A 21,975-nucleotide genomic window follows, 5' to 3' on the forward strand; every position below is an offset into this window, starting at 1 on the left:
GAGAAGAGCCATTAAGCTGAGTTGAAGGAAACTGGAAATTTAGATAAGTGGCAGTTGGGAGAGGATGTGCATCCTAGATGGAAATATTTTACGTGAAAAATCATAGAGTAGGAAATTGCTAAGAAAACAGCAGATAAGGTACTTTGATAAAAAAAATAGAGTAAAGTGAAGGAATAATGGAAGATAAAATCAGCTGAAATTGAAGTATAGTGAAACCTTGAAATCATGGCCAATATGTTGAGAGTCTCTCGTCAAAATAAAATATTTGTAGCAGAGGAGTTCTGTGGATAAGTGTTATATGTTTTAGGATAATTCACTTGGCAACACTTTATAAGACAGACTGTAGGAGAAGACATCTACTTTGTGATTACTTTTTATTATGTTCAAGTGTAATAAAAATCAGGAAATAGAAAACAACAACAAAAAGAAACATAAGAAAATGTGTAAAGGAAAATATAAGATCCCTTGTAAAAAAATATTAAGTGGCACTTCAGTAATTCCATGTCTAGTCCAAATCTTTTAAAAGTCATTAAAGCTGTTATACTATGATTATACCAAGCTACCATTAGCATTTTGGTTCCATATACCCCCACATACAGAGTTCTGTGCTGCTTTCTTAGGCAGAAAATCTGCCGTATTCACTTCTATATTGCTTTTTGATGCCTTAACAAAGCACTGTAGGAACTCAAAGTGAACTTACTGAATTGAAAGAATCAATAAATGAATTCAATGACCTCATCTTGTTTATCCCACTGATCTTCCATGGTTGCTCACTAGAAGGGTGCTTGGTCTTTTTACCATCCTCCTAAAGACTTTACTCTCTTTGCCTCTGTGCTTTTGTTCATGCTGCTTTCCTTGCGTGGAATAACAACCTCGTTTTTATGTACTATAAGATTTTTAAGGAAAATGCATCTGAGAGTCCACTTTCTCTGCCCAATTATTAACTATTATCCTTTATTATTTAAAGCTGTTATTACAATCTAGCAATTATTTTGCATCTTAATATTGAGCTCCAGCTGTTTCCAAACTAGATGCTAAATTTTCAGCATCTAAGGGTGTGTAACCCACTTTTATGCCCTCCTATTCCACCACCGTGTAGGCACATAAGTGTCAATTGAATGCTTTTGATTGATTGATCATCCTCCACTTCGTTTTGCCTTTTAAATACATCATCTTTAAAAGCCGCACGAGATGATGAGTGGTGAGATAATACTGTGTTCCTATTAGAAAGAGGTTAATGATAGTATTCTCACAGAGATGAGTATGAGAACCAATTTTCTTTGCATTTATTAATGGTGTAAAGACGAGGTGAATAGTAACTGGCAAAATAATTTGTTGAGGATGAGGAATTATATAGATTTATCACCTTTAGGACTCTAAGTACCTATTGAAAATAATTAGGAACCGTAATAGCAGAACAAATTGAACATGAAACAAAAGCAGGAAAATGTACATGGGAAGAAATCACTGACTTACATGTGCTGATGAATTTACAATATTTACAATTAGCTATGGTTGATTAGAAGAGTAATGCTTAAAATCATCATGCATAGTATCCAAAAGAATGCTTAATGTGCATTATTGTAAGAAAAATGAAGAATTATGTAAAAATACATAAAATGAGACTCCATAGTTTACTGTAGGAATGTTTTTAAAAAATTAAATTTCTCTGAAAAGATAGCAAAAATTGAAATTATCTATGCTAAAACACTGTAAGGAATGAAAAATGAGATATTATAAAAAGAGGGAGTTTAAAAGATACATGGCTAGCTAGGGTACCAAGGAGCAACACTTGCCCAGAACAACGGAAAGACTTGAGATCTGTCTCCCTGAAATAGAAGGTCATAAAATATGCTTTGCAGGAACTTGAGGTGGTTAAATAATTCCCTTCATGTAGGAAATGTATTAGGTGTACACACTTGCTTCTTTTCTGTAAAGACATGACTCTTTGAACTAAGGCCAGAGTCACATCCTTAGAAAATGATTGAAATTTGAAGTTTGTTTTCTGGCAGTTATAAATATTGTCTTATATACAAACACTGATTTGGTTCTTTTTTGCTGTTGTTGTTGTTGTTGTTTTGATACAGGGTCTCACTCTGTTGCCCAGGCAGGAGTGCAGTGGCATGATCACACCTCTCTGCAGCCTTGAGCTCCTAGGTTCAAGCAGTCCTCCTGCCTCAGCCTCCCAAGTTGCCAGGACTACAGGCACACACCATCAGGCCCGGCTAATTATTATTTTTTTTTCTAGAGATGAGGTCTCAAAATGTTGCCTAAGCTGGTCTTGAATTCCTGGCCTCAAGTAATCCTCTCACCTCAGCCTCCTAGTCTTCTATGTAATATGAATAAATGCTAGGGAAGTTTCATTTTATTAGTCACAGGAATCTTAGGGTAAATTATTTTCATACAAACTCCAACAGACATTTTCTTAGTTCCTAGCAAATGTTTATGATGAAATACATTAAAAGATGAATAATACTTACTCTCTGCCATGATAAAGACCACAATTTAGAAGAAAGTCTTGGAGAGTGAAGACAAATCTGAAAACAGGTAATTTCAATACACTATTTGCAGTAAGGTCAAGGAGATGTGGAGGCACAGATGAAGGGTCATCAAGAGTGGTACATGAACCCGGTTGTAGAGCTATGACTATTTTTCTCCAAAACCTAGCTGAGCTCACCAGGAGGTAAGCGCATGAGAGTCAGAAACATATTAAAAAGTAAGGGAAGGCATAAAATTGCACACTGAGCATAGAAATCCAGAGCTAGAATTATGGTCAAATGACCTTCTAGGAATCAAGTAATACTAAAAAATAAGTTCTTGGATTTATTATTTTGACCAGTTGTTATTGAGAATTTTTTAATGTTTAAGTCTTCAGTCTATATTTACTTCTTTTCTTGTAATATAATATGTTATGTTCTCAGAACATTATCTGTAGATCAAAAGCTATGAAGAAGTATTTTCCAAGCTAATTACTTCATATACATTCATTTAAATATATGCTAGATCAAAAGCAATTGCTTATCATCTCTTTTTATGATGTTTATATCTTATATCTTTTTTTAAACATGGAGAGAAGTCAAGGTAAGTATTTTGAGAATAACTGAATTGCCTCCTTAGCACAGTAGGCAGTATGTTCTCATAATCTGAAGGTTTTAAGTTCAGAATAACTGAACATTTATTTCATTAAATTTATTAAAGAACCAATTGCCTGTAGATTCTTTGAATAGAATAAAGGTAAATTACTGAATGGATTTTAGCCATCCCTTTAAATAATTGAGAAGAAAACTAGTTGTTTCTCTAGCTTTTATTATTATTATTCAATTGCTATTTAGTCACATGGCCAAATTTTTCAGAGAAAATATTTTCTTTATTCAACAATATTTATTGAACACATGTCATAGACATTTTTCTTGAAATTTGATACAAATTTGGCACAAAACTGTCAAAAGCCCCACACACACACACACATTCTTATAAGTTATATGATGTATTACAAGGTAATAAGTCCTATGGAAAATAACAGCACAAAATAAAGGGATTGGAAAGTCTGAATGGGAGGCAGTGTTGCAATTTTAAACATTGTAGTCAGGACAGATCTTGCTGAGAAGGTAAATTGTGCAGACTCAAAGTGGTAGAGAGGTGGGCCTTGAGGAGTCTGGGAGGGCTTTTCATGTAGAGGAGGCAGGCGCTGCAAAGGCCCTGAAGCTAGAACCTGTGATACATGTTCCCACTAAGAGAAATCTAGGAGAAAAAGCAGAGGTCGAGGGGGCTACATTATATTTGGCTTTTACTCTGAGTAATATGGGAAGCCACTAGAGGGTTTTAAGTCAAAAGAGTGGCATGACCTGTTTTTAAAAGATGATTCTGCCTGCTGTATTGAAAATAGACATTGAGGAAGGCACAAGGATAGAAGCAGAAAGTCCACTAAGGAAGGTCTCATCCAGGCCAGAGGTGATGGTGTGTCAGACCAGGGAAGTGGTAGTTTATCATGTTCATGAGAACTGACTGGATATATTCTGAGGGTGTAAGAAACAGACTATCCTGATAGATGAGCTGGGGCATGTGAGTGAAATAAGAAGAGTCAAAAATGACTTGAAGATTTTGGACTGAGCATCTGGGAAAATCAAGTTGAGACAATGAGGCTGTGAATGGAGTGAGTTAGAGAGGCAAGAAGAGGAGATCTGGAGCTGTGGTATTTAAGGATTCTATTAAAAATCGAAGTGGACAAGTTCAATGGGCAACTAGGTAATGACTCTGGAACTCTGAAGTGGATCTGTGATGCATATATAAATTTGGGATCCTCAGCTTGTAGATTATGTCCTAAGCCAGGAGATGATATCACCAAATAGTTGAGAGTAGATGGGAAAAAGAAGAAAAAGGATACATTTCTGAGTGTTGAGAGGTTAGGAACAGCCAAGTGGACTGAGAAGTAGAGGCCAGTAAAGTAGGAGGGAAGCCGGGAGGGCGGAACCTGGAAGCCAGGTGAGGAGAGTAAGTAAGCTCCCAGGAGGGAGTAGCTGTCAGGGGAGTGTGCTAAGGCCGGGTGGCATGAGGATTGTGAATGGACCTGTTTGAACTTAGCAATGTGGGGGAGACATTGTTCACATTTTCAAGAGCGATTGTGGTACAGTATATGAAAAGCCGATTAGAGTAAGTTTAAATAGAATCTGAACAGTGAATATACTGTCCTCAACTCTTTCAAAGAGTTTTGCTGCAAACATGTTAGAGAAACAGAGCAGCACAGAGAAAGTAGGGTGAATAGAAAGTTCTTTTAACTTTACATCCCAATTCAGACAACCCTTCCAGCTCACCAAAACCTCCAATCCGTAGATTCTGTCACTATGTCATAATTCCTATATCTTTGATACTATTTTCTTTTCCTTCTTTACTCAGTTTCAATTCCATGGTCAATCAGAGCCACTCTCTTGTGTACATCCTCAATTCTCTTGTTGCTTTCTATTTTTGTATTTGCAGGGCAAAACCACAGCCCTAGCTGAATTCATTGCTCTGTCATCTCTGCACTTGCACATGTGCAAATGAATATGACTGGAAAAAATATAAACAACTCTCATGGATCCACTTGAAATTCATGACCACATTCCTCATTTAGCTAGCTAATGCTGCACAGCAATCTGTTTCCCCTCTCAATCTTTTGAGAGTCACAAGACTATTGTGTTGATACATTTTCTGTTGCTCATAGCAGAATACCAGAAGCTGGATAATTTATAAGGAAAATGAATTTATTTCTTACAGTTAGAAAAGCTTTGAAGTCCCTGGTTGAGGGGCCACATCTGGCAAGGGTCTTCTTCCCAGTGAGGACTCTGCAGAGTCCCAAGGTGGTGCAGAACATCTCGAGGCAAAGGGGCAGAGTATGCTAATATGCTAGCTCAGCTCTCTCTTCCTCTTCTTATAAAGCCAGCAGCTCCACTCCCGTGATCATCCGCAAATCTATTAACTCATTAATCCATTGATTCATGAATGGATTTAATCCATTCTTGAGAGCCCTTATGCCCTAGTCATGTCTTACAGTACAGGCTCTGCCTCTCAATACTGCCACATCAGGGATTAAGTTTCAACGTGAGTTTTGGAGGGGGCATTCAAACCACACCATTTTATACCTTCTCGCTTTTTTTCAAACTTCTATCACCTTCTTCCTCTTCTCAGTTTTAATTAATGACCTTACTTCCCATTTTACTAAGAAAATTGAAGCAAAGGGCAGAAACCTTCCACAGGTTCCCACTGCGTCATCAACCCTCTTACCAGGATCTATCCCATATATTTGCCTTCCTGATGGATAGTACGTTAACTAGCAATGCTCCTGTCTATAACGAATCCCTCCACTTTCATGTTAGATCCCATTTTACCTCCTGTCACTTCTAAGAATCCTCCTCTCTGATGCTTGCATTATTAATTCTCCCTCTCTATTTTATTAGTATCCTCAGCACAAGAGCATACCATTATTTCTTCTATCTTAAAGGAACCTGAAAAGGTAGGAAGTGTTGATCAGAGGGAAGCATGCCTGAAATTGTGGTTGTAGACAGCTTGCAGTTGGTGATGACAAAATCTGGCTATTTACATGATACTGACTGAGATTAAGTAGAGAACATCAATGGAAGAGAGGAGTTCACTGAACCTAGAGGCCAAAGGGTTGGAAGAAGCACTTAGATTGTCGGAATTACAGCAGAAACATTGTAAAAGAGAATGTTCGTGAACCAGAAGACTAAGATAATGAAGACTTTATAGAAAGGGTTTTCGATATCAATAAATCACTAGCAGTAAGTGGTAATGGAAGTGTGATTTCTTGACTTGAGCTTCAGAGATGGGTGTGGTAGCTTAAAAGAGAATGGCGCGTGCCGGGTGTGGTGGCTCACACTTGTAATCTCAGCACTTTGGGAGGCTGAGGCAGGCGGATTGCCTAAGGTCAGGAGTTGGAGGCCAGTTTGGCCAACATAGTGAAACCCCATCTCTACTAAAAATACAAAAAACTTAGCAGGGCGTGGTGGCACACTCCTATAATCCCAGCTACTCGGGAGGCTAAGGCAGGGGAATTGCTTGAACCAGGGAGGAGGAGGTTGCTGTAAGCTGAGATCACACCACTGCACTCCAGCCTGGGTGACAGAGTGAGACTCTGTCTCAAAAACAACAAATAAAAGAGAATGGTGTGAAGTGGTAATGGAGGTCAAGAGGAAACAGTTACTTCACTGGCAAGCTGGTGGAATAAGGGCCATGGAAATAACAGCCACCATGTGAGAGGAACACATACGAAATGATGTCCTTGGGGAAGAGCCAGATTTCTACCAGGTAATAAGGTGAGAAACATTCCAAAAAGGGATTAAGAATATAGAGGTCAATGGATTATTTTAAAAAATCCACTGTGGCATTTTATTCAGTTTACTCTCCCTATGGTTTTTTGCATGGTATATGCTCAGATATTTGTGTAATGAATCACTCTTGTCTTTGTTTCAAATTGAACGGGAGAAAATAGGAAACAGAATAAAAACTTTGTTTACCAGAAACGTGATTTAGTCTTGCTATTCAAGCCTGTTTATGAAATGGCAATCTAACTGAATATATGATGAGAGTTTCTGATGCAGATTTTAATATTAAAATAGAGATAAATTTCTTTTAAACATTTAATGATTTATTAAATAGAAAGCTGCTAAAGATATTTTTACTTTTCTTCTGTGATTTCTTAAGCAATATCTAAGGTTAATTTAATAGATAGTAAAGACATTGCAAATTAGAGCAAGAGGATATAGGTTTCCCATTAGATGCTGAGATGTGAAGTCAGGGGGTCTCTTTAGCCCAGGGAGGTGGTCCACGACATGCTCACATAGAAATGACTTTCAGCTGTCTCTGCATCCCCAGGAAGCCTAGATTTGAGCTTGTCAAAACCATTATGGCATTTGCACTTCGGTTCCTTGTGTCCTGAATTATAATAGTAATAACTAATATTAATATGAAAAGTGATAGTTGGGAAAGTCATATAGTATATCATTTAATCTTCTCAAAAACTGTAAAAGAACCATTTTATAAATGAGAAAAATAAAGCTCAGACAAGTTAAGTGATGTGCCTAAATTTGTCCTCACTACGTAGGGAAGCTGGAACCAAACTGTAGTTAGACTCTAGTCCAACATTTTTTCCACCTCATCTCTTTGTAAAGGTCTTTAAACACTTTCTTCTGATAGGTGGGAAGAATTTGCTCGTATTCCAGTGAGTTTCCAGGACTCTAACCACATGTCAACCACAGCAGCTCCATCTTTTTACATAGTCGACTTCTGGCTTCAGATTTTATTGGAAGGAAAGGATCTATTTGTAGTAAATATTTGAAAGTGACAATATTAATACATTATATTCCAGTGCCATCAACTAATGTTGATTATGTCTAGCTACCCTCAGTGTTCCAGGTTAGATGGGGAAAGTTTTGCTTTCTCTGGTAGAGTGCTTGGACAGTGCTAGCTTTGAAGAATAAGATGGTGACATTAGGGTGTCAATTTTAGATCTTCCCTGCTTTCTCTTGTGGGCATTTAGTGCTATAAATTTCCCTCTACACACTGCTTTAAATGTGTCCCAGAGATTCTGGTATGTTGTGTGTTTGTTCTCACTGGTTTCAAAGAACATCTTTATTTCTGCCTTCATTTCGTTATGCACCCAGTAGTCATTCAGGAGCAGGTTGTTCAGTTTCCATGTAGTTGAGGGGTGTTGAGTGAGTTTCTTAATCCTGAGTTCTAGTTTGATTGCACTGTGGTCTGAGAGACAGTTTGTTATAATTTCTGTTCTTTTACATTTGCTGAGGAGTGCTTTACTTCCAACTATGTGGTCAGTTTTGGAATAAGTGCAATGTGGTGCTGAGAAGAATGTATATTCTGTTTATCTGGGGTGGAGAGTTCTGTAGATGTCTATTAGGTCCGCTTAGTGCAGAGCTGAGTTCAATTCCTGGATATCCTTGTTAACTTTCTGTCTCGGTGATCTGTCTGATGTTGACAGTGGGGTGTTAAAGTCTCCCATTATTATTGTGTGGGAGTCTTAAGTCTCTTTGTATGTCTCTAAGGACTTGCTTTATGAATCTGGGTGCTCCTGTATTGGGTGCATATATATTTAAGATAATTAGCTCTTCTTGTTGAATTGATCGCTTTACCATTATGTAATGGCCTTCTTTGTCTCTTTTGATCTTTGTTGGTTTAAAGTCTGTTTTATCAGAGACTAGGATTGCAACCCCTGCCTTTTTTTGTTTTCCATTTGCTTGGTAGATCTTCCTCCATCCCTTTATTTTGAGCCTATGTGTGTCTCTGCACGTGAGATGGGTCTCCTGAATACAGCACACTGATGGGTCTTGACTCTTTATCCAATTAGCCAGTCTGTGTATTTTAATTGGAGCATTTAGCCCATTTACATTTAAGATTAATATTGTTATGTGTGAATTTGATCCTGTTATTATGATGTTAGCTGGTTATTTTGCTCGTTAGTTGATGCAGTTTCTTCCTAGCCTTGAAGGTCTTTACAATTTGGCATGTTTTTGCAGTGGCTGGTACCAGTTGTTCCTCTCCATGTTTAGTGCTTCCTTCAGGAGCTCTTGCAGGGCAGGCCTGGTGGTGACAAAATGTCTCAGCATTTGCTTGTCTGTAAAGTATGTTATTTCTCCTTCACTTATGAAGCTTAGTTTGGATGGATATGAAATTCTGGGTTGAAAATTCTTTTCTTTAAGAATGTTGAAGATTGGCCCCCACTCTCTTCTGGCATGTAGAGTTTCTGCCGAGAGATCCACTGTTAGTCTGATGGGCTTCCCTTTGTGGGTAACCCAACCTTTCTCTCTGGCTGCCCTTAACATTTTTTCCTTCATTTCAACTTTGGTGAATCTGACAATTATGTGTCTTGGACTTGCTCTTCTCAAGGAGTATCTTCGTGGCGTTCTCTGTATTTCCTGAATCTGAATGTTGGCCTGCCTTGCTAGATTGGGGAAGTTCTCCTGGATAATATCCTGCAGAGTGTTTTCCAACTTGGTTCCATTGTCCGCGTCACTTTCAGGTACACCAGTCAGACGTAGAGTTGGTCTTTTCACATAGTCCCGTATTTCTTGGAGGCTTTGTTCATTTCTTTTTACTCTTTTTACTCTTTTTTCTCTAAACTTCTCTTCTCGCTTCATTTCATCAGTTTGATCTTCAATCACTGATACCCTTTCTTCCAGTTGATCACATCGGCTACTGAGGCTCGTGCATTCGTCACGTAGTTCTCGTGCCTTGGTTTTCAGCTCCATCAGGTCATTTAAGGACTTCTCTACACTGGTTATTCTAGTTAGCCATTCGTCTAATCTTTTTCCAAGGTTTTTAGTTTCTTTGCGATGGGTTCGAACTTCCTCCTTTAGCTCAGAGAAGTTTGATCGTCTGAAGCCTTCTTCTCTCAACTCGTCCAAATCTTTCTCCATCCAGCTTTGTTGTGTTGCTGGCAAGGAGCTGCATTCCTTTGGAGGGGGAGAGGTGCTCTGATTTTTAGAATTTTCAGCTTTTCTTCTCTGTTTTTTCCCCATCTTTGTGGTTTTATCTACCTTTGGTCTTTGATGATGGTGACGTACAGATCGGGTTTTGGTGTGGATGTCCTTTCTGTTCGTTAGTTTTCCTTCTAACAGTCAGGACCCGCAGCTGCAGGTTGGTGCAAAAGTAATTGCGGTTTTTGCCATTGCTTTCAACAGCAAAAAATACAATTACTTTTGCACCAACCTAATACTAGATTTGAAGGATAAGAATGGGGTTAGTAACAGTCAAATGAATTGCACTGTGATTGGTTGGATATTTGTGTTAAGACTATATAGCCACTAATCACTGTCATTCTAAAAGAGAAAAAAAAAGCCAGAAGAAAAAGAAGATCTGTGTTGTCATGGCAATAGTTTAACATTGTAATAATTAAAGCTTGTCTTAACTGACTAGCTAAACTGTGACTTAGAATATGTGCTATTTACCCTATAATTAGGACACTGACTTACTAGAACAAAAATGTTACTACTTTTTTATTCTCAAAGGGACTTTACAGCTACAAAAATATAATCAGAGTCATAAAGAAGAAATTACTAATTTTGGCACAGAGGATAGAAAATTGAAGTTTTATAATACTGAAAAGGACAAGGGAGTGTGAAATGATGGAATAAATCCATACAAAAATAAAGAATTAACTTCTTAGGGGTTTTGCTCCCAAAAATCAAAAGCTTGTTGCATAACTCAAAGTGGTTTTAGCAAGAATGTTAGATTTTCTATTCAATGAAATATCCTAAATATCTTAAGAATATTGAATATGCAAACTAGATTATACTAGACCCTTTTAATATTTCATGGTAATATATACCATTTATATTCCTTTTTATATTCTTTTTATTTTCATAAATTCTGTCTGACCTTTGCTAACCCTAATTTAAGCTCCTGATCTTTCACATCTGGGGTAGATTCAAGGTCAAAATACATTTCATGTCATGCCTAATGCATTAGAGTGGCATATATCTGAAGAAACAAATCACTTCAAGATTTAAGTTAGCAAAGACTTTTTTACATGTATACTCACTTAGATACAGAAACTAAAATATTGAGTCATAAAGTCAGTGTAGTTTCAATTAGGGGCTAATTCTCTCACTTGAGATAAAGTAGTTCTAGTATGTTTCTCTATATAGTAACGGTTTTTCAATTATAGTCAAATTTCAAAATAGTCATTTTTAATATATGATATACCACAAATCACCTCACAAATTTTACTTTGTTGCCATTTTCAAAATATGTCATTTCCGATAAAATGTATCATAACCATAAACTCGATAAGAATTTTGTACACAGTGGTCTGATCATAATTTCATTTACAAATTAAACATTTGTGCTCCCTTCCAATTTTTGGTAACAAGTCAAATAAGTTAAAAGCACCTCTAAAAACTCTAAGATATCAAGCTATCTTAACCAAATAAACTTTAGATCTTAGTGGATTACATAATTATGTTATATATAATATTTAAGTGGAAAACATTTAAAAGCATATAAAATGATACTTTAATATTTTATATGGTTATTTAGTAGAATTATTGATTTTTGAAGTAATTTAATCAAATAGGATAACCATTAATATGACAGTATATATAGCATGGTGGTTAGGGGTGTGGCCACTAGACCCAGACTGCCTCAGTGAAATTTTAATTTTAGCACCTGCTTACCAGCAAGACTTTGAATACATTACTCACTTCTCTGTGCCTCAGTGTCCTCATTTGGGAACATGATAGTAAGTACCTGATTGGCTTACATGAGGCTCATTTGAATTGATAAAGAATTTACACCCATACCTGCAACATCGTAAGCACTCCTATGTTAGCTTTTACTGGCAACATCTGAAGAGCAAAGGCATCCTAACTTTTTATTGTGAAAATGTTGTAGTGTATATTTCCATATTTTTCCTATCTTTTATTATTCTTTTTAATTTTCTTCCAAATTGTGTTGGACATTATTTTTTTTTCATATTCTAATTTTTGGCATACTTTAGCACTAATCTGATATTGGAATATCATTTTTCCGTAGGCTTTCTCCTTTTATCCATGTAATTCTCTGTGACAGCACACTAAAAGCTTCTCATTCTGGGGGTGAAGCTGAGCAGAATGTGGAGGATGAGAACTTTCAAAAACACTGCGGTTTACTTTCACCTGTGACACACCCTTCCACCACTTTACTAGTTTGAATCTTTAATTTGCAATATATGTACTGAACTATAGGTCCTTTAAACAAATATTTGAGAAGTACAGTAGAAACAAGCAGAGCTACTGATACCCTCACAGCTCATTTCGGTTTGTTTTCCTTATCTGTATGAAAGGGGACCATACAGAGAGGTTGAATTAGTTTCAATACAGCCCTAAGCACTTCTTATGGTGTTTTTTGAATTACCGATCAACAGTTCAGTCCAGTTAAAGTAAATAAGCAAATTAAACGTAAGAGAATGAACTTGGCAACACTTTAGATTATAATTCTGATTTTAACAAATTCCATTTTATTAATGCACATAATATTGATGCTGCGTTGTAAAGGTTTAGGCCCATAAAATTACTGAAGGACTGTAGAATGACAGAGAATCACAGAATAAACTTAAGGTTAGAAAACACTTAATGTTTCCTGCCTCAAGTGAGATGCTAGACTTGAAGCCAAAATCGTACTTGAGGCAGAAATATTTTTCTTCAGCATCTAACCTTTGTTCTACATTTCCAGCTTGAAGAAGTTCACTACTTCACTGTGTGGGATAGCTCCAGATTATTTTAAACGTTCCTTTATATTAAGCTAAAGTTTATCTTCCTGCACCTTCCATAAATTCCTAAATGCTGTCATGACAGTCCTTCGAGCATTAGAAGACAGCTAGCCTTAATCCATCTTTACCCTATTCTTCAACTGCTTCTCCTTTCTAGGTTCAACATCCTCAGCTCCTGTCACTACTTCTCAAATGGTATTGTGCCCAGGCATCTCACTTCTGGATGGTCACTAATTTGTAAACTCTTCTTTGAGGTCAGGAGATCGAGACTATCCTGGCTATCCCCATCTCTACTAAATGGTGAAATCCCATCTCTACTAAAAATACCAAAAAATTAGCAGGGGTGGTGGCAGGCGCCTGTAGTCCCAGCTACTCGGAAGGCTGAGGGAGGATAATGGCATGAACCCGGGAAGTGGAGCTTGCAGTGAGCCAAGATCACGCCACTGCACTCCAGCCTGGGCGGCAGAGCAAGACTCCATCTCAAAAAAAAGAAAAGAAAAGAAATCAGTCTTCTCACGCCTGTAATCCCAGCACTTTGGGAGGTGGAGGTGGGCAGATCACTTAAGGTCAGGAGTTCGAGACCCGCCTGGCCAACATGGTGAAACCCCATCTCTACCAAAAATACAAAAATTAACCAGGTGCGGTGGCAGGAGCCTCTAATCTCAGCTACTTGGGAGCCTGAGGCAGGAGAATCGCCTCAACCTGGGAGGTCGAGGTTGCAGTGAGCCAAGATTGTGTCACTGCACTCCAGCCTGGGTGACAGAGGGAGAACCCATTTCAAAAGAAAAGAAATCGAGCTTCATGTGTGCATCAGTGAATCAAATATTAATCATGCAATGTCATCCATATTACTTAGTGCTGTAACAGGTGTAGACCTGCTGCAATAGACAACAGAAGTGAATAAAGTATTTTGAAATCAGTGTTCTGAGGGTGTACTGACTGGGTATTAAGTATAAGACAGAGCTGGAAGGAAAAAAAAAAGCCAGTTGAAGGTGACTAGAGAAAGCAAAATATATGGAGATAAGGATCTGGACTCCATAGCAATGGAAAAGGAGTGGAATGAAAAACTATATGAGATGTTTCAAAGGAAAAGCAACAGGATTTAGAAAACTGAGTAAACCCTACGGGTAAAGGGAGAATGATTCAAAGCATACTTCATTCTTGGAAGCGTGAGTGACTGATAAAAAATATTAGTGCTATTGTCAGAGATTGTGGGATAAAGAACCGATTTGCAAGCAAAAGGGAGAAAATGATGAGTTTGCTTGCATTTGGGGAGAAATGAAGACATCTGTTTAGAAATCTTCCTTAGAAATTTAGAGATACAAGACTAGAAGTTTATGTAGCTGGGATTTATCTGAGAAGCCATCAGAGTCAAGACAATAATTATAGTCCAAGAACTGATGATTAGTCTGATGGACAGACTGACAAGAAATACAACAAAAGACCTGGAACTAAGATTTGAGGAGATGGGTAGGTTGGCACAGTTCATGCCAGAAAGCATGGAGGAAGTATAAAAGAAGCAGATCTTTAATGCAAGTCACATGTAGAAGACATTAGTAAGCTTATATATTTAATATTCTGGAAATGTTGACTAGATGAGTAGTAATAGTGACTATAGGAAATTCAGTCTGAATTTTTAAAAACTTGTTTTGTTGGGCTCAAATTCTAAAATTCTACATTTGTTTTTATCCTTAGAGTTTCTGAAGACCACAGCATGTTGAAAAAAAGAAAATGTACTCATTTTTGGCTGCCACAACTATATATTCTTTTTAAAAGTAAATATTCATTTAGTTAGATTAAGAGTTAGAAGCAACTCATTATAAGAAAATATGGACCTATAACATGTTTCAATTTTAATACTATAGTCACTAAAATGTGAAATTCATGAGACTCAAATATCCAGATGAAAAGAAACCAGCCATCTGAATGATTTTGTCTGTATAATACTTACATCTAGATAGACCCAGATGATAGATAACATTCACAATTTTCTGTGGAATATTGAATTTTTTTGCTAATCATGTTTCTTTAGAATTGTTTTTAATTATGTGCTTATGATTGAGAGTACAAAATTCCAAAATCATATGAAAATTAACATTGGCCAGCCATGTGCTGTGGCTCACTTGTGTTATCCCAGCACTTTGGGAGACTGAGGTGAGAGGATTGCATGAGCCCAGAAGTTCAAGACCAGCTTGGGCAACATAGCAAGACTCTGTCTCTACAAAAAATTTAAAAATTAACTGGGCAGGTGTGGTGGCGCACGCCTGTAGTCCCAGCTACTCAGGAGGCAGAGGCCAGAGGACGGCTTGAGGTCAGGAGTTTTAAGCTACAGTGAGCTATAATAGCACTACTGTACTCCAGCTGGGGTGACAGAACAAGACCCTGTCTCAAAAAATAAAAACAAAACAAAACAAACAAAAAGAACATTGAAGTGTTTCAGGTGTTCTGGAATTTTAGGAGACTTCTCTTTGAATATTGTACTTCTTTATTTTTTCAAAAGTACCTCTTTGATTATATGTATGTGTCTATCTATGTAGATATAGATATCTTTTCACTATTCTGGGGGTGGGGGAGAGTTTATATGACACTGCGTAACATTCTCATCGAAATGATCTCCCTCAATGATTTTGTGTATATGTGTGTGTGTTCAGCCACAATTCCTTCCGAAGACACCTGCCGAGGCAAATGCAGGTTTCCAGTGTTGACTTTAGCATGGGCACAGAACCTGTTTTACAACGAGGAGGAACAACTACCAGCATTGGGAGGATAAAGCCAGAACTCTACAAACAGAGATCAGTTGACTCTGAGGGCAGCCAAAAAGAAGATGTCAAAATCTGTGGGAAACTTAACTTTACCCTCCAGTATGATTATGAAAATGAACTTCTAGTTGTTAACATCATCAAAGCTTTAGATCTCCCTGCTAAAGACTTCACGGGAACTTCTGACCCTTACGTGAAGATGTATCTTCTTCCAGACAGGAAAAAGAAATTTCAGACCCGCGTGCACAGAAAGACTTTAAATCCTCTATTTGATGAAACTTTTCAATTTCCTGTAGCATATGATCAACTAAGCAACCGAAAACTACATTTCAGTGTGTATGATTTTGACAGATTTTCTAGACATGACATGATTGGGGAAGTGATTCTTGATAACTTGTTTGAAGTCTCTGATCTCTCCAGGGAAGCCACAGTATGGAAAGATATTCATTGTGCTACCACAGTAAGTAGTAATTCCACCAATATATTGTTTTTTATTTGACTTACAATGATATGTGACTAATTATTACCCAAATTGCCGGAATAAGTCTTACAGAGTTATGGAATTTATGTCTAAGATCCTGCAAAGGTAGGATTTCATTTCTACTAATAATAATTCAGGCACCTAATGCTGAATATATTGGTAACCCTAGTGATTGTGTAAATAAAAAACATAGCTTTTATAAATTAGCAGAACTGGTAGGCTATTTCTCCTTTAAACTCTTCATCTGTAATATAAATATCCTATCTGCAGCACCCAGTTTCCTCAAAGTTAGTATTGACTTTCATTATTTAAGGTAATTTTGTTAATTTCGTTATTTTAGAAATTATTTCACTCTTTAAGAATAATGATTTCATTGTTTAAGATAATTCATCAGATCAAACCTAAAATGTACTTTGATGCTATTTGGAAAAGTCCTTGGTTTGATCGGAAACAACCCATTACTTCAGAAGCTTTCACACACAATTACAATATATGAAATGATCAGTGATCAAGAAGTAATCATTGTTTACATTAAAACTTTTCTTTTTCATTACAAAACACTTTCTGATTATAAAATAATACCAACTTTAGTATTGAAAATTTAAAAAACAGAGTAAAAACACATAGCATAAAATTAAAATAATCTACAATGCTACCAATTATATTTAATATTTTGGCATATTGCTTTCCAACTTTTTGCTATGCATATTTTAGAATATTAAGACCATACTAAGTTTAATTTTTCATGCCAATTTTCTTTCATTCTATATTTGTTTTAGTGCATGATATTGAAATACATGATCCATTTACTTAACCATTTTCTTACTGTTAGACACTTAAGTTAGGGATAAATTTTGTTATATGAAAAATTGTGTTCTTTTTTTGTAAATCTGTTTTTCTTTTTTTTCAAGATTATTTGTCCGGTATAGAATTATAGAAGTGGAATTAGAGAAGTGATCTCTTAAGTTAGATTGTTTTCATTAGTTTATTCGTTTTTAAATGGGGACATTTAATCTTTTACCATCAGGTTGTTTTTACATATTAACTGTCTTTTGTTTGAGTTGTATCACAACTTACAAGTTTAGAATGTGGAAGTTTTGAACAGAGACAAGGGATTATTTAAAATATAAGCATACTTTTTTTATTCAAAATATCTCCTTTTGTGTTTTTCCAGTTATGAATGTTTTACTAATTACAGTCAGTATGTGGGATAATTATATTGTCATTGTAAATTATGTGGATAAATTAATTTAAAAATTTATACTGCCAGTTCAATATGTATTCCAGCATTATAACAGTTTTAGTTGTTGGATTTTTGTGTCATGATATCTATTGCGATATCTATTAGTGAACAAAGAAGGAATTTTGAAAGTGGATCATATTTCAAATGCACAGTGGGGCTCTTTTGATTTCACATTTGTGTTCATTTTATTACCTATATTCCCACAGGGAAAACATGATGAATACTAATTTTTATTGTTTTTAAAAATAACACCTTCTAGAATTCTACAAATGCAGATGGCAATTAATTGTTAGATTATTTCTCTTGATTCCTCAGTCTTATTATTACTTTTTATTTATTCAACAAATATTTACCTATATATGTTTGGCATGCTCTAAGTACTAGGGTTGCAACAAAAACATTTCTATAAAAAAGTGAAGTATGTTCTGTACATATATTCAGGCTCAGAGGTAAATAATCTGCCAATAAAATCTAAAAATTGGTACAACCGACTAGGAGATTGACAATGATTTTTTTTTTTTTTGACATTCATACGTTTTCCAAACTGGTTCTACTTAGAAAAAAGCAGGAGTTCCTTGTGGAAACTTTAGTTTCTCATTGCTAATAATATTTACTCATTGTTTGGTAAATATTAATAAATTACTTAAATTTATTTTCAACTCTCCCATGTGCTTTGTATATTAGTTTTTATTTCTGTTATAAAAATTACCACAAATTTAGCTTACACAAACATTTTACAGTTTGGTTAGAAATCTTCTACAGTTTGGTTAGAAATTACCACAAATTTAGTCTTCCACAAACATTTTACAGTTTGATTAGAAACCTGACATGGGGCCAGGTGCAGTGGCTCACGCCTGTAATTCCCAACACTTCGGGAGGCCGAGGTGGGTGGATCACGTGGTCAAGAGTTCAAGACCAGCCTGGCCAGCGTGGTGAAACCCCGTCTCTACTAAAAATACAAAAAATTAGCCAGACATGGTGTCACATGCCTGTAATCCCAGCTACTTGGGAGGCTGAAGCCAGAGAATTGCTTGAACCCGGGAGGCGGAGGTCTCAGTGAGCCGAGATCACAGCCACTGCACTCCAGCCTGGGCGACAGAGCGAGACTCCATCTCAAAAAATAAAAATAAAAATAAAAATAAAAATCTGACATGGATCTTACTAACTTAAATAAAATGAATGTGGTTGACAAGGCTGCATTCTTTTCTGCAGGCTCTTGGGGAGACCCATTTTCTTGCATTTTCCTGATTCTAGAGGCCACAGGCATTCACTGCCTTATATTGGGCCCAGTGGGTAATCTAGGAAAATCTCCCCATCTCAAAACCCATAATCTTAATCACATCCACAAAGCCCCTTTTGCCATTTAAGTAATATTATTCACAGATTCCAGGAATTAGGGCAAGCCTATCTTTGGGGCTACCTTTATTCCACCTGTCATATCTGCAGACATTCTCATTTCAGAATTCTGAATATAAAAAGAAGTAGGCAGAAAATAAAATATATTTTTAGATTATTCTAATAAAAGGGCATTCTCTTTTAACTAGAACTTTGAACCACACATTGTTCAGAATACTGCTTCTGGGTTTTTATTTGGGAACATAGTAATGAAACCTGAATTTCTAGACTATGTGGCCAAATATTATGGTTAGGGTAGTATTTAATTAAAATTTCTGTTCAGCCTTTAAAAAATCATTAAGCAATGTTACGTCTTCTTATTAGTAAAAATGAAAAAAAATGATGTAGGTGGAAATTTCATTAAGAAACTTTCTTTTTCTATTCACACGTCATTAATTTTTAAGAATTTCCTGCAGAAATTATTGAGTCTTCTAGAAAAATGGAGAATAAGAAGAAATAAATAAAAAGAAATGTAGTATATGCTCTCACTTGTTTAAGTCCTGTGGAAACCTACAAAGGCAAATCAAACTATGCAGACACAGATATAAAAGAGTTTATGTAACAAATAAAATAAATACTGGATTAAAAGACTATCGGCCGGGCACAGTGGCTCATGCCTGTAATTCCAGCACTCTGGGAGACTGAGATGGGTGGATCACCTGAGGTCGGGATTTTGAGACCAGCTTGGCTAACATGGTGAGTAAAGCCCCATCTCTAATAAAAATAAAGAATTAGCTGGGCATGGTGGCATGCAGCTGTAGTCCCAGCTATTTGGGAGGCTGAGGCAGGAGAATCATTTGAACTGGGAGGTGGAGGCTACAGTGAACCAAGATGGTGCCACTGCACACCAGCCTGGGCAACAGAGTGAGACTCTGTCTCAAAAAAAAAAAAAAAAATGTATCAGATTAAGAGACAATGATGCAATGATGACAAATATAAATATTCTTATAATTCTTATAACTTTATAATTGTAAGAACTCTTATAACTAAAGTTTTTATTTGAAATAATCATTTATGAGATTTTTAAAGAGTACCTTTATATAATTGCAAATCTCCAATGTAATTTAGACCAAAATTTACTGGGGAAAAAAATACCATTTTGCTATCAGTTTGAAAAGCACTAGCTGGTGTATCTTTAATTTTTAATGATTCTTCTCAGAATCATTAAGACCTGCTTTATTATCATATTGTTGTAAATGCCATGGCTTTTTCCTTCTTCATGCTAATTATATAATTATATCTCATAATTGTAGAAAATAAGACTCTATGAAAATCAGACTAGCAGCTTTTGTGATTGTTGTTTTTAAGGGTCTTAAGTGTCTCATTCCTACAAATTTTCATTACAGTGTCTCTGTCATACTTTTTTCCACAGGTCCAGAGGCCTGTGCAAGGTCTTATCCAAAAAAAATCTTCCTAGAACAGTTCATTCTCTAAAATTTTCTGTTCTACAGCATTTGGTTCAAATAACTTTAATTTTATTACATAAATATTTACTGAGAACTTTCTATGAACAAAGTTTAGTTCTAAAATTGAAAGAAACACTAGTAAAATACAAGTTTTACTCAAGGACTTTAACAAAGGAGACAAATAACAAAGAAATAAAGTATGCCTCAGTGTAAATTATATAATCGTTTCCTGATAGCCCCCACAAATGTGGTCTTGTCTACACTCACACTTTTTGGTACAGACTATATCCCATAGGAAAACATTTCAGATTGCCTTTCCATGATGATAGAATTCTGAAGAAAAGAGTTGGATGATTCTTGAAGAAAAAAACAGCATGAGGAAAAGGAAATAAATCAAGACTGTAGCATGTTTTCAGGGGGCAGAAAAGTAAACTGTGAGTGTGAAATGAAGAGACTAAAGGGAACCCAAACCAGAATGGTATATTTAATCTATAATCAAGAGGACATTTAATGTCATGGGAGTTTCTATTTATTTTGTTTTTTGTTAGAAGAGTGAAATCACTGAAGCCATTATCTCATATGGCAAGCCACGTGCACAATGGATCAAAGTGGGAGATTGTGAAATGTAGTGCTCAGGTAGGAATCTAACACCACAGACTAGATGAAATGGACAAAGCCTACTGAGGCTGGTGACAATGAGAATGGAAAGAAGCTCATATATGCTAATGGAAGCATTGTCTGCTGCACTTATTTAAACATTCTGCAGGTATTTGTCTTATGTCTGCCACTAGACTCTGAGCTTCTGGAAAGCAGAAACTATCTTGTATATCTCTTGCACCCCTTACATAATATGAGTGCTTAGTGGTTAATGAATAAATGCTTTTTGAAGAAATAACATAGCAAATTTTCATATGAGATTAAGTGTAGAGATGTATAAATACAGATCTACCACTACCAGAGGAAAAAACAATATGATATTGTACCCTATTGATTACAAATAAACAAGGATATGCTTAGGTGTACTTTGTTAATGTTAACTACTTTTTGTAGACAAATTCTTTTTAATATTCAGGGCATGGCACCCATATTTACATGAAATCAAGCAGGAACATTTTAAATTTATTAACAAAAATGTTATCAGGTTGAAACAAGAGGCATATATTTTGTATTTATGATTTCATTAATAATAAATTACATATGAAGGATTAATATTTTTCAGGAAGTAGCAATTGTTTTGAAATTTGATACTGACAAAAGAAACAATAAAGGTGAATCTTTATTCTGTGCAAAAATTTAGTTTTCACTTTAGCAATCACCCTGCTATATATCACATATCTGGTAAGCCAACCACCTCTAATACTAGCACAGAAACATCTCCAGCATAAGGAATAATCATATTAAAAAACAGTGTATACCCTATGCTGCTATTTCTGAAATGTAAAGGAGAAATATATATTCATATTCAGTTATATATACAAAAAAGTCTATGTAAAGACACACGGGAATTTAGTAGTAGGAGTCACCTATTGGCAACTGGATAGAATGAATATATGGTAGAAACTGGATGAATGACTATAGAAAAAGAATGATTTGCAGCATGTGGCTTTATATACATTTTGTGTTTAAGCTATTTTGCATAACATCATGTTGAATTTTGTTAGAAAGTCAATCACTATAAAGACTATTTTTTTTTTTTTTGAGACAGAATCTCACTCTATCCCTCAAGCTGGAGTGTAGTGGTGTGGTCTCGGCTCACTGCAGCCTCCACTTCCCCAGGTTCTAGCAATTCTCCTGCCTCAGCCTCCTGATTAGCTGGTATTACAGCATGTGCCACCATGCCCAGCTAATTTTTATATTTTTAGTGGAGATGGGGGTTTCACCATGTTGACCAGGCTGGTCTCGAACTCCTGACCTCAAGTGATCTGCCTGCCTCGGCC

At 36.1% G+C, this 21,975-nt stretch overlaps 1 protein-coding gene across 1 annotated transcript in view; it reads left to right on the forward strand.

Moving 5' to 3' along the window:
• SYT10 (synaptotagmin 10) overlaps nt 1-21,975 on the forward strand; it is a 66,453-nt gene that overhangs the window by 18,105 nt on the left and 26,373 nt on the right. Inside the window, exon 3 of the mRNA XM_032159050.1 lies at nt 15,406-15,973. Coding sequence (XP_032014941.1) covers nt 15,406-15,973 — 568 coding nt within the window. The remainder of the gene's footprint in view (nt 1-15,405; nt 15,974-21,975) is intronic.

The sequence above is a fragment of the Hylobates moloch genome, unplaced genomic scaffold (assembly GCF_009828535.3).
Source record: "Hylobates moloch isolate HMO894 unplaced genomic scaffold, HMol_V3 SCAFFOLD_8, whole genome shotgun sequence".
Classification (NCBI taxonomy): domain Eukaryota; kingdom Metazoa; phylum Chordata; class Mammalia; order Primates; family Hylobatidae; genus Hylobates; species Hylobates moloch.